Genomic DNA, 27,446 nt, shown 5'->3' with positions numbered 1-27,446 from the left:
TAGGAAAGCATGAGTTCTGGATTAAGCATTTCCACTTAAGTTCCCCATCCACCGTCTCAGCCGCCATCCACTTAGCCCTGCGTCACTGCTGTTTACAATACGGGTTTATTTTTACTCAATGATTTAGTGCTGCTGGAATCTGTGTTTTGTTACATGAATAGCCAGCGAATGGAGTTTAAGACCTGTTGCTAGGAGCTGTTTTCCGGTCCCTTCATTCAGAGCCGAGGCTTGGGTTTCTGGCTCCCTGTTTGCTGTTGAATCGACAGTGTATTAGAAAAATATGAGCATTCTGTATCTTGGTGTACTGTTCTTGTTACATTAGTTGGTTTATTAGCACAGTCGTCTTGTTACATTCGTCAGTGCCATGCCTGTGCATCCTAATTGCTCGATATCTTGTATAAAATGATTTAAATTCCATTTTAAACACTTTCATCTTTACATTTTTATGGAAGGTCTTTTGAAAACTCCCAATGGCAGCTTTGGCTGATGAAATCTTTAACAGTGTTTTGCAATCCTGCTGTGCTTGCGTGTATTCTAAACTGATTGCTCTGCACTCGGGTGCATGATATAAGACGAGCATGCCGGACACGTTGTACCGTAAAAGTCAACAGCGCCCGAAACTGGTATACCCGTCTTGTGTGGTTGCTGATGAGCTGGATTACATACTGGATTTTTATAGTTGTCTGCGTTGGCAGGCTTTCCCCTAACTGAATTTTTTTCCAGCTCTAATCTAATTGAGGGCTATTAAACCCAAATGCAGATGTGTCCTTTCCTCTGTGAGGGATTCCCATAATGCAAAATTGAGATTGTTGTGGAATCCGGGTGCAAAAGGGCACTGGACACATTGGGAAAGAGACCGTGGCACACACTAGACAGATCTTGCTATCGGGGCCTTTGAGATGCAGTTGGTAAGAAGCCAGCAAGGGATTCAGTCAGACCACAGGTGCTTGTTCGGTTCTGAATTGAGTTTTACTTGGAGATGACCTTGAAAAAGACCGTAAACCATATTGTTGGCCTGTAGAATATTAGCAAGGGTGTAGGACCTGATTTACAGTAAGCACATTTGACCTTTTTTGTTGCCCCTAAAGCAGTCTCGATGATCCAAACAGGTCATGGCTCATCGTTCCTTCAATCGTTGCATCGGCCTGTATTTCAGTCATAGGTTGCATCGGCCTGTATTTCTAGAGAACATGTTTAGTAGGGATGCACCGATACCGGTATTTGGGTATCGAATAAGAGTACCGATATTTTGTTTTCGGTACTCGCCGGTACCGAATACCCATACCTGAAGTTCCTCGGCTTCCTGATTAGCTGATTGGCCTGGAAGCCAGCTCCATGCTCCCTCATCACAAGTGACGAGGGAGCATGGACCCGGCTTCGGGTGTGTACTGGGGCCACAGAAACTAATGGGATTCCTTGTCTTAAGTGTTTTGTCATGCTCAGCTTTGAGCGACAAAACGCCTAGGTGTTGACAGAGCATTTAGGTGCACGCTTTCCCTATTACCTGCTATTGGTAGAGCTGCTTTAATTAATCTGAAAGCCTCGCCATCGATGTTACTATCTGATTGTACGATTTTCTTTACATTGACTAACAACCGCACTGCGACGGCTTACCTAAACAATGCAGTCCTGCCAGAGAGGAGTTGGATTGTAATGTGTGGGGCCAGCCGAAGGGAGCATTTCTCATTTACTTCACTGGGATTGCCTGAAGACAACTGGAAAACATTGCACTGTAGTGAGCTTGAGGAAAGGAGGGGAGAGCCAGCTTTCATCCTTTCTTTCCTGTAAGCTCTGATTTGGCATTTAAGACTCGCATACGTCTATTTTGGTGGCTGTCCTCAAAGTTAAGTGGCACTTGAGACTGCACCATTTTCTCATCAAATTATAGTCTTATTTTCAGTGTGTAGTTATTTGAAGGCTGAACTCCAGTCAAATATAAAAGGCGCACTTTCATGAAGGACTGTATTCATTAATGCACCAAGTGTAGCATTTTAAATGCAACCTGTGTAAGGACCTGATTTTGACTCGGTATCTGTTTCTTAGTCTCTGTACAGCAGAGTTTAGACTGGGAGAGGGAGGAGCAGCATAAGGAGCTGGTCATTTGTTATGCAGTGATCATGTGCTAACAAGGAGTGACAGATGAGCTTATTAGTGTGCAGCTTCTCCTTTCACTGTCCAGTCACAGGCTGGGGGAGGGACAAAAAAAGGTCTTCTGCCTTGACAGTTCATTAGCACGTGTAGGCAACCTCTGCCCTTCAGCTGTTGAACTATGAGGCATTGCAAGACTGGCAGCCTCAAGCCTGACTCCTTCAGGCAGAGGCATTATGGGATTTATAGTTTTACTACAGCTGGAATGCCGAAGTTGCCTACAGCTGCCTCAGGAGCAGGATTTACTATTGGGGCCAATTCATTAATCAAATTGAACAACTGTGCATTACCATGCAGGAATTTCTTAGAAATTAAACTATAAACAACAAGATTCGAGCATTGTCTTTTCATATACATTTTAACTAGGGGATCTATGTCACTGCAACTGCTTCACCTCTCTGACCCTGTAAAAACAATGCACTAACCATGTGGCTAATATTTTATAAGGCAGTCTAGAGCAGGAGAATGCAAACTCCGGCCCTCCAGCTGTCACAAATCCCAACATGCATCTGCCTCTAGGGGTCATGCCTGAGGGTGTCCGTGTCTTGCACTATTTAATGGGATTTGTAGTTGTGCCATATCTGGAGGGCAGGAATTTGCCTACCCCTTGTCTTGACCCCATAGACTTGTGCAGAAAGGCGTAACCATTGTTTAGCAGTACAAAGGAGGAAATGGAGCCTTCATGTGTAATAAACAAATATGGCTTCCACTATGTTCATTCTGAATTTGAATATAAAGGGGTTTACACAACATTGGCGCACATTCTGAATGTCTTTTATTCTAATTTAGATGACGTTCACGTATATAAAAAGGCATTACAAAAGGTTAACAATGAGATGTTTGGTGTACAGTTATAACACTGGCTTTGCCAATATTTTATTCTGCAAGTCGTGGACATGACAGGTTGAAAGGTCAATCCAATTAAAAACTTCAGTTTCAGGTAGATATATCGGGTACATCATGCATTGGTCGTTTGTATCTTGTCGGCGCTCTATCAGATTTCTGCATCTGACTCCTTGAGTGTGCCCACCTCATGCAACTATGAGAACTTGATTTTCAATTCAGGAGGCACTAAGATGGCCGCTAGTGGGTAATTCAGACCGCTGCCATCAACTCACAGATTTTGTTCTGGGTGGGCTGGACAATCACCTATGATACAAAGTGTGTGGGGAATGCATTTCGCTTTATTTTAACTTTTTTGTTTTGCTTTTATCTGATTTTGACTTTTACATTTCTTGCTTTTTCCAGATCTCAATCATGGCAGCCTAGGATCTCACTATGAAAGTTCACACTGGGGATCAGTCTCTTCCAACGGTGAATCTGGCACAAACTGGGGAAAAAACATTGTAGACGGCTCGGACAAAGAGGCGTGGCCATCAATCACAGGAAACGGCTCGGAATTTGCAACAGAATGTATGGATATTGACTCTACCCCAAACTCCGGGCTGGAAAAGGGCCGCGTTGTGCCGTTTGGAGACACCGTAGGGGAAATGGATACCATAAGGAATGGCATTGGGCACGGTTCTCAAAGCAAACTTTTGGTCAACAGCAATAATGCAGGCAGTGGAAGTATTAATGGCCCATGGGGTGTCACTCATGGATCCATGATAAGCACATGTCAGGATGGCCCCGATAGCAATTCAGACAGTAGGCACAACAGGATTAATGCTTGGGGCACCGTCGGTACTTCGAATGGAGTACTAAATCCAAGCACTTTGAATATGAATGGCAACCACGGTGCCTGGCCTGTTTTGGACAGCAATGGACATCCCCTTAAAGGGTCTAATAATTCTGGCACAAATGTTCCAAGTAGTACTATAGGTCAGGTGTCTAACAATCGGAGTATTAACCCTAAAACGGGCAATTCTGCCCCAGGCTCCTGGGGCGGCATTCAGGAGAATGGAGATTCTGAACTCAGTGGTACAAGGAAGGCTTCTTATAGTGGACAACCTCAAAACCTTAACACTGAAATGACTGGACCAAATAACACTACTAACTTTATGACCTCTAGTTTACCAAACTCTGCTGGTTTAATGCAGAAAAATGAACAGCCTAACTCTACAGGGCATGGGGCCTGGAGTGCGAGTAACATGAATCACTCTCCACTTCACACCCCTTCAGTTTCAAATGGCACTTCCATTCCTCACCTTAGCAATGGCGAGGAAACAAACGGCGGATCATACGGTACTACGTGGGGTGCCTCCGGCTCAAATTACTCCGGAGACAAAAGTTCGGTCCCTAAAGGGCAAGCTAATGGCGACACTGTGAATGCGACTATAATGCAGCCGGGTATGAATGGGCCCAACGGCCCAAACTTTAAAATCAACGGGAATAAAGGTGGATTATGGGAGTCGGGGACTGTAAACTCCCAAAATATGCATTGGGGAAGCGGAAATGGAGGGACTGGTGGAAATCACAGAGGATGGGGAAACCCAGCACAAAACACTGGCACTAATATTTCAAACGGAGATTGGAACAAACCTTCTAATAATCATCATTCCAATGACGGCAAGAACACAGAAAATGGCAGAAAGGTATCAAACACCTGGAAATCTGCCGAGGAAGAGAATGTGGGGCAAAATCCAACAGGGTTAAGGGGCAACGAGACTAGCAACGTATGGGCCAAAAGTACAGGTACGGGGGAAAGTGACGGTAGCGTAGACAGCACTGGAAGCCAGAGTGAGCAAGTCGATGGGCAGCAGCCCATAGACAGGAGGAAGATGGACCAACAGGCATTACTCCAAAGTATTGTAAATAAAGGTGATCTTGATCCTCGGATCTTGTGTAACTCTGGCTGGGGACAGACTCCAGTTAAACAGAACACTGCCTGGAACATTAAAGCTGCTTCGCCAAGGAGCGACAGAAAGACTGACAATGGAACAGAAGCTTGGGGGACCTCTGCGTCAAAGACTTCTAACTCAGGGGGATGGGTAGAGAAGCCCAACCCTAATAGCAATGATACCTCATCAGTATCTGGGTGGGGAGATCCAAAGCCTGCTACAGGGTGGGGTGATGCCAAAGGCTCAGTAAGCCAAGGGGAATGGGGGGATCAATTTGCTGCTACTACTGGAACGGTCAAGAGCAATCAATCATGGGGTAACGGTAAGGAGGACAGATCTAAATGGAACGATGCACAAAAGGTCAAACAAGGGTGGGGGGGACACAGTAGCGATGGTTGGGGGGACAATTCCAAAAGTAATCATTGGGGTGTAGCCAAGTCAAGTTCTGGCAGTGACGGTGACAAATCTGGGTCCGGATGGGGAGATACAAGATCCAACTCCTGGGGTAGTGGGAATCCAAACAACTCATCAGGCTGGAATGAGCCATCTAAAGCCAATGCTAACCAAGGATGGGGAGAGCCAGCCAAGTCCAGCCAGGGAGGAGGAGACTCTTCCAAATGTGGTCCATCCGAAATGGAGAGCGAACACGTACAATCAAATAACTCATCAGAATGGGGCAAGAAGCCAGATACTGGGTCGTGGGTAGCACAGCCTGCTACCAACAAACCATCTGGATGGTTAGGTGGACCAATGTCAACTCCAACGGAAGAAGAGCCAACAGGTTGGGAGGAGCCCTCTCCAGAGTCTATTCGACGCAAAATGGAAATAGACGATGGAACCGCAGCCTGGGGTGATCCCAACCAATACAAATACAAGAATGTGAACATGTGGGATAAAAACACCTCTAATGCCACCACAAGCGGAGCAGAACACCCAGCTCAAGTGCATCATGCGCCCCCACCACCAAGTGCCGTGCCAAACAAAGAGAGCAGCAGTAACACCTCTGGTAAGTGTCTGGGATCTTTGTAGTGGAGCCTTTCACACGTCAGCCTTATATCATGCCTAAAAAAAAAAAATGTCTAATGTAATCCCAGTCTAGCCAGGCTATTTTTTCCACTATGTTTTTAGCTTCCATCTGAAGTGCAGCAATATTAAAGTGGCAATGCCTTGTAGCCTGCTCATTTCTTAAATACATTTACTTAGTTACCACCGTCGTTCTCTAGGTAATCTCTTGGCATCCGTGCAACTAAATCTTTTAAGTCAGTCCGTGTGGAGCTTCTTGGATTCTTGGCTGTTCACAGGGCCCCAACTTGTCTCCTAACTGAGATTAGTCCCTGCCCCACATGTCACAGAATGCCTACTTTCATCCTTTATCATTTGTGCCACACATGGATCCCATAGCCCTGTGTAACCTACAACTCCAAAGACTTAAATCTCACGCTGGCGGGGCAGAAAAGGCAGGATTAGTATATGCTGCCAAAAAAAGCCACAGTGAAGCAAACCTGTTTCTTTACCCTGTGTGGCCAAGTACGGGTTCACTTCAAAGTACAAATTTCCATATAAGCAAAGTGGCAATATGCTAGGCATTTTCTGTTCATATCGCATTGAGAATTGTGGGAACCCAGTAACCTGAAGTAATGTGCAAATATCAACTTTTGCTGAAGAGGTAAAGGGCTAGCCTGCCCCCTTCTGATTAGTAGGCCCCACTCTTGATCTTAAAGAATGATCTTGACCCATATGTCAGAGGGGGTAATGAGCTAGTCCTGCTCATACTCTGCAAACAACTATTAGTACCCGGTTTCCCCGAAAATAAGACCTACCCCGAAAATAAGACCTAGTACTATTTTTGGGATTTGCTCAAATACAAGACGTACCCCGAAAATCAGACCTAGTTGTGACTCTTCCCATGGCCGGGGTATAACCCATAATTCAGTGCTCCCGAGGCTCTTGGGTAAGATATTGCACGGTATTATGGCACCTAGGAGTGCCTTCATTTCACTGGTATCCAAATACGGTGCGTGGTTGCCTTTTTCCTTATTGACTCCATTTTAAGATTTCTATGCATATCTGAAAATTGAGCTTGAAATTATCCCTTTTGCAGCACTTACTGCAATTACTTTTGCACGATATTCTAATCGAGTTTCACCTGTATATATCTATATAGATACATATCTATATATAATCAGCTTTTGGGTGAATATTGTGCTTGTTCGTACATTCAGCACTTACATTTTCTTTGTTGTAGGATGGTGTGAGACTTGGCCAGAGCCTCCAGCGAAACCGGTAGATAATGGTACATCTGCATGGGGTAAACCCATGGAAACTGGCGGCGGCTGGGCGGACCAAAATACTGAGGTGGCATCTGGTTGGAGCCAAACTCCCATTGGCCAGCAGGCTCCAGGCAAACCCGGTATGTGCTGTAGTGAAGTTGTTCATAAAACTGAGTGGTGGATTTCCCTTTTCCTTCGGGAACAATACTTATTCATCACTAATCAGATTACATTTTTACCTACAGGTCCAAAATCTATGCAAGAGGGTGGCTGGTGTGGAGATGAAATGACCGGTTCTGGAGGTCGCACCTCTGGTTGGGAGGATGATGATGTAGAGATAGGAATGTGGAACAGCAATGCATCGCAGGACACCAGTCAGTCTATGAACTGGCCGCCATACATGAAGAAAATGCCTTCAAAGGTTAGTTCCAGCTTGTCTGTACGGTCTCTACAAATCAGTTTTTGTAATAAATTTTAGTTTTTGGATTTTTATTATTTTAAACTTTTTTTATGTATTTGCTTACATTTCTTTTTGCATCATAGTTTACCTTGTCAGCTATCTATCCTCTCCTGCCCTGCACATAGACATTCGTATGCTACTTTTTTCTCTTATCAATTGTGTGCATTTTGTTCTGTGGAACCTGGAACCTCCATAATCCAATGTGTCTGTGAAGGTTCTCATTCATCCAGGTCATGGTATAGCTGTAAAAATTAAGTCAAAGCAACTGGACTTGCTGTATTTTTTTTCATTTGGAAGACCTTTCACTGGTCATCCGTCCAGCTTTCTCAATTCAGAATGACTTGTACAAAAATTATCTGGGAATAAATATGGTGAATGTTACTCCAATCCAAATAATCTGTTAGTCACAACCAGGTGTTTATGGCACTTGCATAATTGGACCTAGGTGTTATTAAGCAGTTAAAACAACATTGTTATGTGGAATGGAGTAACATTCACCATATTTATTCCCAGATAATTTTTGTACAAGTAATTCTGAATTGAGAAAGCTGGTCGGATGACCAGTGAAACCTCTTCAAGAAAAAAAAAAATGACAGCAAGCCCAGTTGTCTTGACTTATTTTCTACAGATATATCATAATATAATGCCATAAAGTTGCAGAAAGTACACTGGGGGTTTCCTGCCACCAACTGTATTGTTTTTAACTTGTATCTAATACTAATTCATCTACAGCAATTCTAATGTAATTATTTTACTGTGTCCCTGACATTGAACTTGATGTTGAACGCTGAATGGGCCAAGTACAATGAAAATTTGGGTAGAGAGGCATAAGTAGCTATATCCATTCTTTTTGTGATGCACATGATTAAAGTTGAACTCCAGGCAAACCGTTAAATACACAGATGACATACAAGCTCAATGGCTTAGTGATTAGCACTTCTGCCTTGTAGCACTGGGGGGTCCTTGGTTTGAATCCCGGTCAGGGCACTATCTGCAAGGAGCTTGCATGTTCTCTCCCTGTGCTTTGTGTGGGTTACCCCTCAGGTAATCCAGCTTCCTCCCACACTCCAGAAACATGCAGGAAGGTAAATTGGCCTTGTGTGTGTGCATGCAAAAGGGACCTTTAGAGGCTGATAGCAAGTCCTATTCAGGTACCAGTATAGGGGATTGCAGGAGGCTGATAGCAAGTCCTATTCAGGTACCAGTATAGGGGATTGCAGGAGGCTGATAGCAAGTCCTATTCAGGTACCAGTATAGGGGATTGCAGGAGGCTGATAGCAAGTCCTATTCAGGTACCAGTATAGGGGATTGCAGGAGGCTGATGGCAAGTCCTATTCAGTTACCAGTATAGGGGATTGCAGGAGGCTGATAGCAAGTCCTATTCAGGTACCAGTATAGGGGATTGCAGGAGGCTGATAGCAAGTCCTATTCAGGTACCAGTATAGGGGATTGCAGGAGGACTGACAGCAAGTCATACTCGTGTACCTGTATAGAGGATTGCAGGAGGCTGATGGCAAATCCTATTCAGGTACCAGTATAGGGGATTGCAGGAGGCTGATGGCAAATCCTATTCAGGTACCAGTATAGGGGATTGCAGGAGGCTGATGGCAAATCCTATTCAGGTACCAGTATAGGGGATTGCAGGAGGCTGATGGCAAGTCCTATTCAGGTACCTGTATAGAGGATTGCAGGAGGCTGATGGCAAGTCCTATTCAGGTACCAGTATAGGGGATTGCAGGAGGCTGATGGCAAGTCCTATTCTCAGGTACCTGTATAGGGGATTGCAGGAGGCTGATGGCAAGTCATACTCGGGTATCTGTATAGAGGATTGCAGGAGGCTGATGGCAAGTCCTTTTCTCAGGTACCTGTATAGAGGATTGCAGGAGGCTGATGGCAAGTCCTATTCAGGTACCATTATAGGGGATTGCAGGAGGCTGATAGCCAGTCCTATTCTCAGGTACCTGTATAGGGGATTGCAGGAGGCTGATAGCAAGTCCTATTCTCAGGTACCTGTATAGGGGATTGCAGGAGGCTGATGGCAAGTCATATTCTCAGGTACCTGTATAGGGGATTGCAGGAGGCTGACGGCAAGTCCTTTTCTCAGGTACCTGTATAGAGGATTTCAGGAGGCTGATAGCAAGTCATACTCGGGTACCAGTATAGAGGATTGCAGGAGGCTGATAGCAAGTCATACTCGGGTACCTGTATAGAGGATTGCATTAGGCTGATAGCAAGTCATACTCAGGTACCAGTATAGGGGATTGCAGAAGGCTGATGGCAAGTCCTATTCAGGTACCAGTATAGAGGATTGCAGGAGGCTGATAAGTCCTATTCAGGTGCCTAATCTGCTTTCATTTTTTTAATACCAGTACATTTAGTTATGTACGCATGACATAGCTGTAGTTGTATTTTTGCCTGGAGTTCAGCTTGAATACATTGTTGGGCTCAGTTTAAAAATGACACATGCAAGGGTAAACTACTATAATGTATTTTTACTTTTAATCTTAATCCCATTTTTTTTTTTAATACAATGCGACTTCTGCAATAGCACTTTTTTCTACATTTGTTTAACTGTTGTCACCTCCATCAGTTTGTGCTTAATGACTTCTTCTTTTTCCACCCACAGGGAATGATGAAAAATGGAAACAAACCGGATGAGAACTGGATGAATCCATTTGTTAAACAGTTCAACAACATGGGCTTTTCAGTAAGTTTAGACGGAGAGGTCTGGTTATCTTTGCTTTTTTGTTTTTCTTTTTGGTGTGAAATTGCTTTCTAACTTTTTCTCCACTTTACAGAGAGAGTCACCTGATGACCCCTCACAGAGCAATAAAATGGATCTTTCTGGAGGTATGTATGAAAGGGCAGTTTGCTTTAATGGGACTACCTTTACTGGAAACTTGAGCTCCGAACAATAGTTTTGTATAGCAAAAGATGCTGACGCAGGCTGTGGCTGAGCAGTCTCAGTATCTGGTCTGTGCATGCGATAACGCATGTACAACAATCCCAATCCCAAAATGCAGTTGTACAACTTCCATAGAGGTTCACATATGAGGTTAGGAAGTGCCTGGCTGACAGTAGGGTTTTCATAATGGAAAACTAATTACACAGCATGGCTGACAGTTGTGGTTGAATCTTTGTTGCAGGTTAAGCAATTTAAAGCCCAATTGTAGTTTCCACACAAACCATATAGTTAAACTTGGTGTGCAGCCAAATGCTAAGTTATAGACTAAATGCAAAAGTCCTTAGCACAGGCAGTATGCTGTACACCAAGACCTCTGCTCTATACAGTGGTCTGGAATACCCTCTTGTAAGTCAGGCCTTCAGCTCTCATATCGGCAGTGCTCATACGCTGATTGGCGAGCTGTAAAGGTGACCTAGCAGGGCCGTGCCCGACCGCTGTACAGAAAGCAGAAGTTTTCTGTACTGTTAAATGCATAGAGGGGGGACCTTAAATTGTATGTTTGAGGAAATAAAAAATCAGTACGTCTCTGCAATACTTGGACATTTCCCATTTTTTATTCCTTTAAACATATGCTGCAAGTACAGAAAAATAATCGTTGCTGTGCCAAAATTCCAGTGAGCTTCTAAAATCCTGTTTGAGCTGACAACTCTACCTTTACCGCATTGAAATCCCAAAGCAGCTCTTTCCAGGTTTCCCTTGGACTGCAAAAAACCTCCCCTATATGCCCTGATGTACACTTTACCTGCCATTATTATTAGTATTATACAGCATTTATATAGTGCCAACAGTTTGCGCAGCGCTTTACAATATAAGGAAGACATTACAATCACAATACAATTCAAGACAAGGTGGAAAGGAGGGCCCTGCCCCTGAGGGCTTCCAATCTAAAAGGGAGGGATTAGCAGAAACTGGGGTGTGGGTGGGGATCCAGCTTTTTAATTAAAGCAAAGATAGCTTATGTCATACTGTGTGCATCACAGACAGTCCATACCCCTAGACAATTATTTGTAGATAACGGGTTGCTGGTTTTTGTACATGGAGGCATGAACGGTTATGTTTATATGTGCTGCAGGGCTGATGCCAGACAAGCGGCTGGATATGGAGAAATCAGGCCTTGGAGTTGGAGATTACAGCAGAGTGGTTGGGAAAGGCCCAGGTCCTCGACACCTTTCCAAAGAGTCTTCCATGGATCACAATTCTTACTTTGATAAGGTTAGTATATTCTCTAAAAAGTAAGCCAAGTCCTCTGAGTTACCCTAAAGCTGTCTATGGGGCATGTTCTATATCCTTCAGCATCTGTCCATGACCTGCATTTTGCAAATTGATACTTAAACCATGCTCAGTTAGATTGTTTTGTACATGTGTGGCTGCTTTGTCTTCTAGTAGTTTCTAACTGGTCAGCATTCATGACTGCTCGCTATAGTCACCCCTCTGCTTAGTGTGACATCTTGCTTTGCCCATGGCACTAACCAGCGCTGTTTTTCTACCTTTCTCCCTACTGTCACCATGCTGCCTTCCTCTGTGCTTTTGCTCTGGGATCCCTTCACACATTTCCTACTTCGCCCCTCTTCAGGATGGCATTGTAGCAGAAGAGACACAAAATCTGCAGTTTCTTGCCAATCAGAACATGAAGCTTCCCCCTTTAAATAGTGCACTACCTACTCAATCCCTTGGCCCTTTTACAGGGCTGGCAATGCCAAACGTCAGTTCTGTGAGACAGGTGAGTCTGCCAGGGTTGCTCTGTGCCCATTGCATGTTTACAGGGTCTCAATAGTGTCAATGGCTTTGTGCATGTGTAATCTGCTTATATTTTGGTAGATAGGTCCTGTTAATACATATAGATACTGAATAGATGTTTATTCCTCAGGTAAACATTAAATTAAATGTTAGACATTTGAACCTTCTCTTCTGGATTTCTGAAAGTGGAGAATATTAATTGAAAGCTTGCCATAGGCACTTATCATGGCTTTCTATGTATATCCAATGGGTGCCGATCCAATAGTCTGGAGGAGACTTTCATGAATACAGTGGGGGGTGGATTTATGAAAACGAGCAGATTTGCACTGCAGCCAATCAGCTTCTCTTTCATTTTCAAATCTTACCTGAGCAAACTGTAGAGATGCTGATTGGTTACTATGGGCAACTGCTCTGGGTTCTGTTTGCTCCAGTTTTGATAAATTCCCCCCAGTGTGTTTATCACCAACTCACACTACCGTTTTTATCTCCGCAGAATGGCAATCCCAATATGTTTGGCAATGCAGCACAAGCTCGGGGCACTCAGCAGCCTCAATCACAAGCACTCAACTCATCTCAGCCTAATCTCCGTGCTCAAGTGCCTCCTAATATTATGCCCCCTCAGGTAGGTTCTTGCCTTGCTGACAAAATGTGGACTTAAAGTGGAACTAAAGCCAAAACGTTTATTTTTGGTACAGTAAGGAAGTGTTATGACCCTTGTCAGAATTTTTTTATTTCTTTTTATAACCGTTTCATTAGGAAAATTTCCCTTCACTTCCTGTCTCAAAGCCACAACAGAAAGTGAGAGCAAATCCCTGTCCACATTATAATATTTCTTCACAATTCCTGTTCTAATGACAACTCAAAATTTGGGATTTTTTTTTCACTTTTACTCTTGGTGATAACGGTCACCAAATAGTGAAGGTGAAATGTCCTCTATGGGGACACAAATGGGGGGGAAAAAATCACAGCTCTCTGCAGGGACCTGATCGAGAAGCGAGCGACGGTATGTGTTCACTCCCCGATCTATTGAGCTGACGTGTGACAGTTTCATTGTCACACGTCGGCTCGAACTATGAGGATGAGTGAAAATCACTCGCCTCATAGTTCTCCTTTTAAAGGTATGTATTCGCAGTGAGCTTCCATAGTAGAACTGAATGCTCCTGTAGACAATTTTAGACGGCAGGTGAACAAGGAAAGATTGTGTTTTATCCAAAAAGCTCAGTGCTGCCTCCCGGTCCTGCAACTTCCAGGTAGAGAGCACACCTGTGCATGGAACTACCTAGCCTCCCTTCGGGACTACTTATCCCCATGAGTCCGTGCGCACTCAGTAAACAGAATACAGTGCTCAAAGGCTTGTCTGCAGACTCTGGCACAAACCTGCCATTCAGAAGAGTAGTGGGAGATGTAACCCTTACAGCACACCATCTAGTACATGTTGGCCCTTTGTCGGTTGCAACAGCACATCCTATGTGTAGTTCGGTATTGAAGTGAGCATTCAGTTGACAACCCAATGCTCTATATTGTCACCTGGAAGTGCTGGCATGTAAACAAAATACAGGACCTTCAGTCAAAGAAAAAAGCCTGCAAAGAATAGACTTTTTACGGTCTGCTACCTCATATATTTTGCACACCTACACACAACACAAGTGATCGGGCATTGGAACGCTTGTATTTAAACAGCCATCGCCGGCTTTTTACCTATACTGTAGTTTTCCACTGGGCGCCACGCACTAATGGGTGCAGGGAGGCACGTCTTAAAACGCCCACCCACATCTACAAGCCTCCCATCCGGCCAATTAGGTACTACCAATGGACTGGAGGTAGTCAAGGGATGCAGGATTCAGTTATTCTGGTATTGGTTATACAGCTTCCTAAGAGCCTGTTCACTACAAAACTGGTGACTGGCGTTTTTCAGCATCTGAACAATACCAGTCACCGCTAGGATACACAAAACAATTGTTTTCTTTGTGCCCATTGACACCACTACATGGGTGTGATGCTCTGTGCGCTTAGAAAAAATGCATACATGCTCCGTTTTTTTTCCACACGGCACTGGATCACTGTTTTGACCTGCAGACTGCACCCAGTTTCACTCCATATATGTGGGCCTTTTGGCATTTTGTTTCCTTAGTTGGAGTGCTGTTGGACATCCCAAACTTATCAGAATAACCGAGTCCTGTGTCCTTTATTGAATGCTAAAGAACAAAGGATTTTTGTACTTGCTGAAAAATCACTAAAAATTTGGATACACTTTAAATGCAAACACATGATTGTCTTCCGTTAGCTTTGCCTTTTCCTTCCTATTTGAGGCTATTGTACTATTTTTCAGACCATCAATATTAAAGTGTCTGGCACTCTTTTTTTTTTTTTTCCCTTTTTAAAGTCACGCTGCAAAAGATAGAATTATTACTGTTCCAGTGGGAGGCTGATGCTCTCTTGCATGTCTACGGCTCCGTAAGCATCTTCTGCATCAGACCCACTTCCATGTGTGTCCGGATGCTTGGTCCAAATCTCTGCACTGTAATTCCACCCACCGGCTTCTATGTCACTACTTTGTCCTGTTGTGTAACAAAGGCTGGCAGGTGAAACCACTTTGCACAGTTGGGGAAAAACCAGGTATCCAACACACCCGCAAGTGTGTGCTCAAAATGCTTAAGGTGCCATAGCTCTCCAAGAGAATGAAGATGGGGCTCTCCTCCCGCCGGACCGGTAAGTATTTCTTCATTTGCATGGTAGTTTTAAAAGAAAGAAAAATGAGTGAAGCCACTTTAACATGCATGCTGATATTGTCATTGTTCGTTGTATTTATATTGCTTTGTCCTTTTTCAACAGGTCCCTCCTTTACTGAAGTATCCGCCTAACAACGGGGGACTGAGTCCACTCTTTGGCCCCCAGCAAGTAGCCATGTTGAACCAACTTTCACAACTAAGTCAACTTTCCCAGCTCTCTCAGATCTCCCAGCTGCAAGTAAGTTTCTCTTTGACTCTATATAGGGCCTTGACAGACTTTGCTGGAAACAGGAAGTTGTTTGGCATTAATAGGCGATTTATTTGTTGCAAAATTCTGATCTTTTAGCTCTTGTCACTCAGTGCAATTGAAGCTTTTGCATGCTCAAAGAAAATGCCTCCTAAGGGAAACATGGAGGCTTCTATGAGCAATGGAGAGGTGATCTCCCACCTACGCTGAGCAACTGTGAGATCAATTTTCCACTGACTAGCAATGTAAGGAGTTACAGCTACACAGGGAACACAATTTTCAGCTTTTTTTTTTTTAAATTATTTTCAAGCCTATTTTTGAAAATAGGTTTGTAGTATATAGTTAGGTGGATGTTAAAAGAAATTATCTGCCTTGGCTCTCAAACGCTCCAGATGTGCTAAATGCATTATTTTATTTAAAGTCAACAGTTCACTGATCATACTAATGTAATGTGAGCTGCAATTATAATCCGTTTTAGCAGGGGTTCCCCAAGACGTATTATCTCAAGGGCTCCTCAGATGTAGAATGGTTGGGAGAGAGGCTGAAAGCTGTGCCGTGTCACTTAAGTGACAGTTTTGAGTTTGCCGGGGCTGCTGACATCACGTCCAGGACAATGGCGATCTTTTTAGATGTCTACACAAGGGAGATGTTTACAGGTTAATAACATATGTTGAATGCAAATATAAACTTACGGGCAGATTTTTGTGGACATGAATGCTCTGGTGACGCTCTTTAAAATACACTATGGTTTGTGTAGCAAATACTATCCTATACATTTTTAACAAAGAAGATCTTTTTCCTACTAGAAGCTACGTATACATTATATAGAACAGACCAGTGCTGACTTCTATTTATATTATGCATTGCACATTTTTGTGTGCATTTGTAACATTTTGTTGGCATTTGAGCCTTTTTATTTATTTTTTGTTTTATTTTTTTAGCGACTATTGGCTCAACAGCAGAAAGTGCAGAATCAGAGAGGAGGGATGCCCACAGGGGGGCGCCAGCAGCAGGAACAACAGGTAGGTGAATGTATTATTGTCATGGCTTCATATATGCTGTGCGATCATGTGATATTTGCTGTAATGATGACAAGGACGTTAGCAGTGCTGTTGTCTAAATGTACCTAGCGGTCCCTGCCTTTAAAGTCTATGCAGGGGAAAACTTTTTAAATCAAATTTGGGATAGAGTGGGGAAGGGTTAGACCGTCTGCCAAGTTTTATTGCTGTCGGTATCCCTACTGGAGAGGTGAGGAAAATCCAATATTTTAGTTGTCCCCAGATCGAGAGAAGTGGTGACGCCTGTTCCAGGGACAACTAAGGAGGGAATTCCCCTTGCTTTAGGAGATTTCTACTAACTTTCTGTTGCTTCTCTTGGAAAGGAAATTGAACCAATGGTGTAAACAATAAAAAATGAACGGTCGGGGCTTTTAACCCTTCCCTACCCTATCCAATACTAAAATTGTTCTGACTGCAAATATACTTCAGTGCCTTCTGAGCACCAGAACTGATAAACGGCAAGTGAAGTTAGAGCCTCAGATGCTTGTTCCAAGCCAGAGAGTCAAGTTAGCATAACAGTCAGGTGCCTAGCATTTTCAGATGATTGTCAGCAGTAGGGATGCATCGGTGCCGATACCAAGTATTTGGGCAAGTACTCGTCCAAATGCTCCGATACCGGAACTCCCGGTCAGAGGAAAATTTCCTCTGACCGGCAGTGCCCATAGGGGGAACATGGAGCCGGCTTCCCGGGTGGTGAGTAATGACCGTACTCCCGGCTTCCTCATTGGCTGGGAAGCCGGCTCCATGCTGATTGGCCAGGAAGCTGGCTTCCCAGGGAATCGGCATGGAGCCGGCTTCCTGGCCAATCAGCATCGAGCAGGCCAACCAGACGGCTCCTTGCTGATTGGCTGGAGCCAGCTTCCCGGCCAATCCGGAAGCTGGGAGGCTGACTTGATGCTGATTTGGCTGGGGAACTGGCTTCCCAGCTAATCACAATGAAGCCGCCCAAACAGGAAGCCGGTTTGTCGAGCAGCATGTTATTGCCTGCCGCCCGGCTTCCTGATTGCTCGGGAAGCCTGCTCCATGCCAGCAGAAGCACCAGTATCAGTACTCTATATCGGCGAGTACCGAGAGCAAAATATCGGTACTCGATACCAAAAAAATGGTGCATCGCTAGTCACCAGTAACTGCCATGTATTGCTCATGTCTGTGTTTTTTTTTGTTTGTTTTTTAAGAAGCAATATGCTAATTATTTACATATTTATTTACCATATAACTGCAATGGTTTCTGCCAATCAAACTGTGTGAACCTCCCACCTCTCGCATAACCCTTTTTTATACTTCCTAGAAATGAACTGGCTTCTCCATTCTATTAGGCCAAACATTCCTTTTTATAAGGCCTGCTTTCTGCAGGTCTGTTACTCACATGTAAGAGTTAAAAAATGAGGATCTGTGTCTAGATGCCCCATTTTAGCTTGGCGCAACTGGGTGGGTCCGAATTAGGACATAAGCCTGTAGCGTTAGTATGTCTGTATTCTGATTGCAATGTTACCATAATAAAATGACTAATAACGACACAAACTGTTTTAGGCTCGATCTCTTGGTATGCAACAACATTCCCGCCAGCTTGATCCCAATCTCTTGATGAAGCAAGCTATGCCTCCTTCCCAGCAACCAATGCACCACCAGCCTCCTATGAAATCCTACTTGGAAAACGTGATGCCCCACTCAACCTCAGAACTTCCCAAAGTCCCATCACCCATCAACACTTTCAATGGCTTCCCATTAGGTGAGTGTGTTCTCCGTCTTCCTTCATACCAGCATAGAGCAGGTATTATTTTTTCCATTTTATTAAGTGCTGTCTGTCATTCACCTGCTCACATTTTGAAGCCGAGCGTCTTTGACCATCCACTGTGTGTGCCATCTACCTGTTATATGGTAGTCGAACTTAATAATCGGCTAACTAATCGATTTTGAAAATCGTTAGCTGCAGCTCTAGTTGCATGTGTCCTTTATAGATGCTGGGAGGTTTGCCCAGGCTGTCTTCTTGTTGAAAAGCTCTGGTTCACATTCCCTTCTTATACAGTACACCTGGATTCTAAGTGATCATTCACTGTTTTGTGGCTGCCAGAAACCCTAGTAGCTGGAATTTTTATTCTACAGGGTCTTCCTCTCCTGTTGGCTCCATCCAGATATTATTTGACGTGCTCTTTGCAAATCCCCTTTTTTGATTATTTTATCTTAATGGAAAAAGCAAAACTAAACTGATTTGGAGTATAATACAAATCAAGTTGAAAAATTCACGTTTGGATAGGGGGAGAGAGGTGGTTTGGGTTTTTGACCTTGTCAAACATCAAAATAATTTATAGACAAGTGGACCTGTGTGTTATGGAAATTTAGACTCTCTGCAACCATCCAGGCTGTGTAAATCTGAACTTTGGAGTGAGCATTGCATTTGTGATCAGAGTTCTCCCATGATGCAGTAGTGGTCTACTCTCATCCACCAATTCCCTCTGCTATAGGTCGTTTCCACTATTTACACGGCATATTCTAATGTTTGCTTGATTTCTTAGGCTTAAACTCCAATGTAAATATGGAACATGGGGGCATGAAGGAACCACAGTCCCGTCTGAGGAAATGGACTACAGTTGACAGCATGTCTCCTAATACTTCACTGGACCAGAACTCCAGTAAACATGGTAAGTGACATTCTGTAAATAAACTCTACAACTGACATGCAGTTGCTGGTGGTTTTCCCAGAGGTTGGATTGAGTTCAGCATCTCACTGGGCATTTTGTTCCCTCCACAGGTGCTATTTCTAGTGGCTTTAGGCTTGAAGATTCTCCATTTGGTTCTTATGACTTCATGAACAGCAGTAATTCTCCATCCAGCCCTCCAGGATCTATAGGGGATGGCTGGCCCAGTGCCAAATCGCCAAATGGCTCCAGCAGTGTCAGCTGGCCACCGGGTGAGTGACTTTTGCCGTTGTCTGGTTTTCAAGAACTGATATGCACTCTTCATGACTGTCCTTGATTCCAAGCTATCTTAAAGGAAAACTATACTGTTAGTGATTTGCATTCTGCTTTTGCTGATGACCTTGTGAAATAGCATGTTTGTCGTCTGGCTGTCTCTAGCATCAGTGTTTGAATCCATGACCTTGACCAGGTATGCGACCTATCAATTCAAAGCTCCTGATCTCCAAACTTGTTCCAGGTCTTAGAGTACCAAAGCCAGTGAAACAACATGACAGACGAGGCAACTTTTTCAAAAGCCTTAAGCGATGGCATCTTTGCTATTTGTATCGTCACAGGTTCTCTTTTTAAAGCAGACTTGTTCTGTTTTCACATTGATTTTGATTGTCCGTGGTTTGGATTTACTGCATTTTGAGAATTAAATTTCATCTTCTTTTAGAAACTAGACAAAAAATATCTTGGACCAGAGACTTCTTTAGTCTGTTATGCTTTAGGCCCTGTGTGAATGACCATATTGAGAAAAGAATACTTGTCATCTGCAAAGTATACCTGTCATGGGAAAAAATGACAAAGGCTAGTTAACTGGCCGTAACTTCACAAGTTAACTGCTCAGAATTTTGCTTTGAGTTTTTCAGTAGCTGAATTTGCTGTATTACACTTGTGCAATAAGCCAGGGTTAGGGGGGGATACATTTCCAAAACCCTGGTCTCTGTCATAGACTTGTTTTCTGTACTGAGAGCCCAAATGCTTTCTTCCAGAGTTTCGCCCCGGTGAGCCGTGGAAAGGATATCCAAACATTGACCCAGAAACTGACCCGTATGTCACTCCTGGCAGTGTCATCAATAATCTGTCAATTAATACTGTGCGGGGTGTGGACCACCTCAGGGACAGAAATAGTGGTGAGTAACTGCAACCTTCTCTATATTGAAATGTCTTCTATTCCTGGGCTGCTCAGCTTTGGTTCTCAGCGGTTTAGTACAGGACTGGATTTTGGGGTTGGCTCAATGAACACCTTTTCTTAAAGGCATAGTCCACCTTTTGGAGTAATGCAGAGCATTGCAACCTAGATCAGTACAGCCACGGGTGCAGTGCACAGGCTTTTGCAAAGCCGCCTCAGGTCCTTAGGGAGTTATGGACCTGGCTGCAGGAAGTGCAGCTGAACCACAGCGTGGGGGGGTACAGTGGCAGATGGAACTTGTAGTAAAAGAATGTAAACAATAAACCTGAATGACTTGGCTGTGCGTGTGACACCACATGTCTGCATCCAATGCCACTTATCTGACCCCTAATCCCCGATGTAACTGCTCAGATGTGGGATTACATGCAAACAGTTGCTGCATCGCTCATTGATTTACATAGACTGCTGGCTACGGCTGATCACAAACAATTGTGCATCCCCGCCTGTGAAAAACTACAATTTTAACAGCGTCTGCCCCGAATCAGGCATTGGAATGAGGTCTAAGGTGCTTTGCTCTGGGCTTTTCCTGTTGACCTAAAGGACTGTGTAGTACTGAATTATTTCCTTGTGATGTGCATTGAAATAAGTCTCTTATTTTTAGGGTCATCCTCATCTATTAACACCACGCTGCCTTCAAATAGTGCCTGGTCATCCATTCGTGCCTCCAATGCCTACAATGTCTCCCACAGCAGTACCGCACAAAGCACTTCAGGTACATTGTTGGACTATTTAGACTAAAAGCTGACTCTGTACTGAAACAGAACTTCAAAGTTTTAATTGCCAATTGTTTTTTTTTTTTTGTTAACAGTTAGAAACAGTGATCCTAAACCTACTTGGCCTCCTGGTTCTGTCAATAACACCTCATTGGCTCATGAGCTGTGGAAAGTCCCTCTGCCATCTAAAAATATCAGTGCTCCGTCCAGACCTCCCCCAGGGCTTACCGGTCAGAAGCCACCCATCTCCTCCTGGGATAACAACTCCCTGCGCCTTGCTGGTGGCTGGGGGGCTTCTGACTCAAGATACACACCAGGTAAGAAGTTCAGAAAATGCAATGATGCTTAGATTTGTCTGCACTGCCGGTTCACTCTTGGTTTGGGAGCGTTGAAGATGGATTGAAGTTACTGCAGGATCAAATATAATTACATTGCCACCTATTGGTCAGCTTAGGTATTCCTTATGTGATCCTGATGTTGCCAGTGCCTTTACCCATCTGTGCGTTACATTTTTGCTTCTCATTTTTGTTTTGTAGTATGTGGTATACTGTGCCATCAGAGTGGTTAATTATCTTCTCCTGAATCCTAGACCGTCTTTGATTTAAAATGACTCGTCACTAATATCAAGGGGGTAAACAAAAGTGACCACTGCAAAGAAGACTTTTAAAACTTCGCCTGCAAACTCCATGGTCGTCCTAAAAAACCACGAGCTAAAGCAGGGGTCTTAAACATGCGGCCCTCCAGCTGTGGTGGAACTACAAATCCCATGAGGCATTGCAAGATTCTCACAGACATGACTCCCGAAGAGAGAGGCATCATGGGATTTGTAGTTTCACCACCAGTGGAGGGCCGTATGTTTGAGACCCCTGAGCTAAAGGGTCGTCAGAATCCAGGAGTGTATTTTCGGACTCACTGCACTGTGCTCTGTGGTTCAGCCGCCCCCATTGTAACTACAGTGTCTTTTAGCGGCCTAGGGCCCAGTGGAAGGAATAACCGAGAACAGTGGGTGACCAGGAAAAACATTCCTGGAAGTGATGGATTCTGCACCTTTTTTTTTTTTTCTTGACTAGAGTGGAGATTGGCAGCACAGGACAGAGGTGTCTTTTGCAGATTTCACTTTAGTTTGCACCTTCATTTTAGTGATGGGAGAAAAGATCTCAGATGGAGCAAATGGCTCCCTATGTACCGAGCTACATAAGTAGTATATCTTTTAGCAGCTTGTAGCGCTCACTTGCACATGGAGCTTTGTGTATTCATGTGAGATTGCTGCTTTCGTAGCTTACACCACAATGAGCAATTTGTTCCCTCTGCTTAACAATCAAATGCTTCTTCTTACCAGTTTTGCGAGTACTGGTACTTGCCGAGTACTTACGAGTACTGATACATTTTTGTTTATTGTCATGTGACAGTTTTTCTAAAACAATACAGACTAATGATTTCAGGACAGTGGTGGAGCGCCAGAGCCAAGTCCCAGCTGCAACCCTGGTAGTTCTCATGAAAATGCCAAGTATCGGCACTGGTACTCGACAAGTATCTGTGCATCCCTACTTCTTCTAGTGATTTTGGTATCGCAATGCAACTAAATATATGTTAGTGTAGCTCTAGCCTAATGAGGTGCCAGCAGTTGTAGCCTAGCGCCAATGCAGTGGACCAGGCTTAATAATTGTGACGGGAACCCCTTGCAAGGTACATTTAAATCAACATGTAAAACCTATTTGATCTTTGGAGAAGTTGGGTTGTCATGGAAAACACTGTTCAGGGTACTGATGTTTCCTTTTTGGAGGGGGTTTTTCCATGTTACTACAGAAGTGGTGTTATGGAACAGACCTTTTAAAAGTAAAGTGTAAAATCCCTTTTGAAAAACTTTCCTCCTTGACGAAAGTTAAAGTGTATGTTAACCTCAAAATTAATAATAAATATACATGGGAGTATAAAGCTCCCTTTATATTTTAATTCTCATTTATTGGCTTTAAAATAACTTGGTGATCCTGTCAGTTTCTTATCTCCTCTTTAAATCTAACCATGCCAAGCCATAAAGCAGATCGGGGCTGGTGTTGTCAGTTTGCATACCTGTGCTGGCTTCTTGGAGGTGCAGGATGCTGCACCAACTCACAGTGTGCCTGTACTCCTGTGGTCAGCTTTGCCACCATGGCCCAAAACGCCCCCAAAGTTATTTGCAGTTTTTATAGTGTTCATTGTTGGCGTGTCTTTTTTTTAAATCAGATAGTTTTTATTAAACATTTTTTGTGCAAACAAAAAATCAGTGCAAAGGAAAACAGGTCAAAACCAACATAAGGTAAAATAAATGAAAAAGAGAGGTGTACATACAACAGCTTCCGGCGAGCCGTCAAGCCGTAAAGCCAGCGGCCGTCTTGAGTAGATGCATGCCACATGTATAATCAATACAACTAGCCTGTATCTACAACACATCCCATCCCACCCCCACTTAACAGTATATGTCAAGTACCCCAGGTACCGAGAACTGGCCGCAGAGCGCAGTGAACCGTTTGACTCGTTCACTCAAGCGTAGCCTGTCCCCGGTATAACAGCCATGCAGCACACATCGCATTAAACTTCTTCATGTTACCTCTCTGCCTGCAAGTGACCCGCTCAAACTCCACCATCCTGTCCAATTCACCCACCCAGAGATCCAGCGTGGGGGGAGAGGATGAAATCCACTTCCGTACCACCAACCTAGACGCAGTAAACGGGGCCCTTTTAATGGCTACCGTCGTGTGGGGGGCCAACTCTGGTGCTTCCAATATACCAAGGAGGCAAACCTGAGGGGTATTAACCAAAGCTGATCCAAAGACCGCGTTAATGACCTCCAATACCTTACCCCAATACCTCACTAGTTTGGGGCATCTCCAAAGCAAGTGAATGAGAGAGCCCTGGTGATAATTGCACTTTGGGCAATTGGGATCAGTCCTGTACCCTATACAGAACAGAAACTCGGGCGTACAGTAAATTCTGTGGACGATGAACAGTTGCGTCAGTCTGTGGGTAGGTGACATGGACACCTGTTCAACTCCCTGAAGAACCTCCTCCCAATCCTCGTCCGATATAGTGCCCAGGTCGGTCTCCCAACCCTCCCTGCACTTCAAAGGGTTAAGGACATCTGACTTACGGAGGAGGTGACTGTACAGAAAGGAAATAACTCCCTTAGTGTGCGCAGCCAGGAAGACAGCATCCAGAGTCGGAGTAGGAGAAAATTTGGGGGGACCAAGCTTAAACTGCGTCTTAAGAGCGTGCTGGACCTGAAGGAACTGGAATTGACATCTACGGGGAAGCCCAAAGGTAGTCTAAGGTGCACAGGTCCCCATCTGGGTAGAGCTGGCATACGGACAGCACCCCATTGCGCGTCCAGTCAACAGTGCCATGCGGGGGGAGAAGTTCCGGGAGCCTGCCATTTTGCCACAAAGGCGTATATCTAGTCAAATATTCCACCCCGAGCGCTTGCTTGGCAGAATTCCAGACCTGTCCCATTAAACGTACCATTGGGAGTGCAGAGTGTTTTTTAAGATACATGTCACTATCCAGATAACACATGGGGTCCAGACCTTTAAATAGATGCAAAAGAAGAGAGGATTGCAAAGGATGATCCGATTCCGCCCAGGCCGCAAAATGTTGCAGCTGGGCAGCTATGAAGTAAAGCCACGGGTTGGGCAGTGCAAGCCCCCCGTAGGCCTTGGGCCTCTGCAGGACTTCAAGGCGTAACCTGGAGGATTTCATCCTCCAGACCAGGTCTCTAAAATTGTTGGCGTGTCTACACAAATACTTGAATCAGTTTGATACTATTTTCTGTCATTGTTTTGTGGTTAGGTTCTACCTGGAGTGAAAGCAGCTCAGGGAGAATAACAAATTGGCTCGTTTTGAAGAACCTAACACCTCAAGTGAGTTGAATTTGCTGTGACAAGCATTCAATCATGTTGGGTATTGCACTGTGCTCACCTATGTGCTTCTGTCCTTAGATTGATGGCTCCACCCTGCGTACTCTGTGCATGCAGCACGGGCCTCTGATTACATTCCACCTGAACCTGCCCCACGGTACTGCCCTGGTCCGTTACAGTTCCAAGGAAGAGGTAGTAAAGGCACAAAAGTCTCTGCACATGTAAGTACTATTTTTCTCATGCATTGCTCTGTGACCTCAGGGTTCAAAAATCTGCATTCTTCCTGATTGCCGAGACTTGTTACTCAGCAGCTAGAAAGTCACATGTTGACCTTTGGTGTGAATCCGGGACTCTTGTCCTTAATGTCATTTTAAGCTAAAGCTTCACAGATATTACACGTTTTCCTGTTGGCCAGTGATGGGCCAACAGAAATCTATATAGGGATAGGATTTGGCAGCAAGGTCTAACACTCCTTGGGAGAGTTGGAACTTTGCCTTTTAGAATGGACCAGCAAATCCTTATGTTCATTTATTGCAAAACAGCGTCACATATATCAGTATAGCCAAGTTTACGGGGGCCATGCAAGGTCCCTTCATCCCTGATGAAGGGACCTTGCATGGCCATGAAACATTGGCTATACTGATATGTGACTGATGAAAAACCTGAGTGCTGGTGATCTCTCTCCTATACAAGTCTGATGTGCACGTTGCCATCCGTGATCACTGCGAGCACAACCTGCTAATTTATGGTCGTGAATGCTGTAAGTAGTGCAGGGGATATGTTCATCTACGGCATTCAGCTGTGGCATCAATGTTTGCGAGACTGCTGTAGGTATGTGAACCTCTAGGAGCCTGAATTTTAAAACTGCAGTTGTGTACCCCCCTTCCCTTACACCCCAAGGACAGATTCTTTGTATGTCAGCCCCAGCATAGTTGGTTTTCCTACTAACACTTCTGGTTTTTGTCTCCTAACAGGTGTGTTTTAGGGAACACTACTATCCTTGCCGAGTTTGCCGGTGAAGAGGAGATAAGTCGTTTCTTTGCACAAGGCCAGTCCATGACCCCTTCCCCTGGCTGGCAGTCCCTGGGCTCTGGACACCCCCGGCTAGGATCCTTGGATAGCCCTCATAGCATCTCGAACCGCGGAGATATCAATCACTGGAACAACCCAGGCGCTTCTGGCTCTAGCTCTGGAGACCTCCATGGCACTTCTCTCTGGGGCACCCCAAACTATTCCACAAGCCTGTGGGGCACCCCGGTCGGTGAGGGCAGGGGTCTGGGCAGCCCATCGTCCGTCAGCGCTTTCCTCCCCATCGATCACCTAAACGGGGAGCCCATGTAGCCTAGTCACCCATGACCTCAGATGATTGTTAATAATCAGCCCCCCCTCCCCACGGCTGGACTCTCGGTGGAAACCTCTGCAGGGCCTCCCTGCAGCCAGCTCTTTTTCACACTTCCCACTTTTTTTTTTTTTGTTAGCCCAAAACATATCAGTTTTAAATACTTGAATCATGCAGGCCAATATTATAATGTGAAATAGAGGAAAACAACAAAAAAAAAATCTATATTTACACTTCCACGTTAGTGCTATTCATATTAGAACTGCGTACAAGGAGCTGTTCCTAAGTTTCTGAATTCCAGTTTGTCCTCTCTCTGGGTTTGTACTTCCAAGCTAGTAACCTATACCCCCCTTGTCCCTTCTTTTGCCTAGGTTGCACTGAAAGGTGCGTCAAACACTTAATTTTACAGCTCAAGTGTAACTGTTTACTCTAGCGTGTACTTAAAAGCAAAACAAAAAAAAAAGTGATTCAATGCTTGTCATTTCTAAGATGCCTTGATATACCTACCTTATTGTGGTATTACATAGTTTTAACTGGCTTCCATCTCCAGCACGAAGCCCGGTAATCCATTGCAGAGCAATGGCGCTGACCGGCGTTTCCATCGCTGCAAAGGAGTCAAGTGAAACGACAGTTAAAACGTGCATTTTTAAATAATAAAAAGAAAAAAATAGAAAGTATTGCACCAGGTTTTCATGACTAAACCTATTAGAATTTAGCTCTACGGTTTTAATAAAAAAAAGAAAAAAAAATTATATATGTCATTTAAAAAATAAAAATTTACAAAATGTGAAAAAAGCAAAAAAAAAAATAAAATAGTGGCCACAGCTGTGACATACACCCTACATGTGCCAGTAGGGGGCAGCACTTTCAGAGGCTTTGCATTTTCTTTAGAGGGGCCTTACCTGGAACCTCCTTGTTTACAATTTTTTTTTTTTTGTTTTTCCTTCCCTATTGGGAGCGTCATGTTTTTTTGGGGAAGGAAAGGGGGGTGGGAAAGGATTTTTTTTTCTTTTTTCCAAATGTTTACTCTTCCATCAGTTTAAAAATGAAAAAAAAAAAAGCAAAAATTGTGTTGCGGATGCTTTTAACTCTGGGAGTCAAACAGTGTTTGGTCATTTTTTTTTTTTTCCTTTTGTGTGATGCTTAACTCTTAATCAAAATGGGGGAAAAAAAAAAAAGACTGGCTCTCAGGAATAGTATGTATACTACGATAGGTAACCCATCCCTTAATCCCCAGTAA

At 44.1% G+C, this 27,446-nt stretch overlaps 1 protein-coding gene across 1 annotated transcript in view; it reads left to right on the top strand.

Moving 5' to 3' along the window:
- Nucleotides 1-27,188, top strand: part of TNRC6A (trinucleotide repeat containing 6A) — an 80,649-nt gene extending 53,461 nt beyond the window's left edge. Inside the window, exons 8-26 of the mRNA XM_018561896.1 lie at nt 3,397-5,934; nt 7,174-7,338; nt 7,444-7,619; nt 10,285-10,365; nt 10,457-10,508; nt 11,696-11,835; nt 12,197-12,343; nt 12,854-12,982; nt 15,193-15,327; nt 16,278-16,358; nt 17,925-18,123; nt 18,908-19,033; nt 19,144-19,302; nt 20,065-20,205; nt 20,866-20,976; nt 21,073-21,294; nt 24,800-24,870; nt 24,949-25,088; nt 25,842-27,188. Of these exons, the coding sequence (XP_018417398.1) occupies nt 3,397-5,934; nt 7,174-7,338; nt 7,444-7,619; nt 10,285-10,365; nt 10,457-10,508; nt 11,696-11,835; nt 12,197-12,343; nt 12,854-12,982; nt 15,193-15,327; nt 16,278-16,358; nt 17,925-18,123; nt 18,908-19,033; nt 19,144-19,302; nt 20,065-20,205; nt 20,866-20,976; nt 21,073-21,294; nt 24,800-24,870; nt 24,949-25,088; nt 25,842-26,208 (5,180 nt within the window). The 3' untranslated portion in view covers nt 26,209-27,188. The remainder of the gene's footprint in view (nt 1-3,396; nt 5,935-7,173; nt 7,339-7,443; nt 7,620-10,284; nt 10,366-10,456; nt 10,509-11,695; nt 11,836-12,196; nt 12,344-12,853; nt 12,983-15,192; nt 15,328-16,277; nt 16,359-17,924; nt 18,124-18,907; nt 19,034-19,143; nt 19,303-20,064; nt 20,206-20,865; nt 20,977-21,072; nt 21,295-24,799; nt 24,871-24,948; nt 25,089-25,841) is intronic.
- Nucleotides 27,189-27,446: the final 258 nt, after the last annotated feature.

Source organism: Nanorana parkeri, unplaced genomic scaffold (assembly GCF_000935625.1).
Source record: "Nanorana parkeri isolate BGI_ZX_2015 unplaced genomic scaffold, ASM93562v1 scaffold19, whole genome shotgun sequence".
NCBI lineage: Eukaryota > Metazoa > Chordata > Amphibia > Anura > Dicroglossidae > Nanorana > Nanorana parkeri.
Note: the sequence above shows the minus strand (reverse complement) of the source record. Positions and strands in the feature narration are given on the sequence as shown.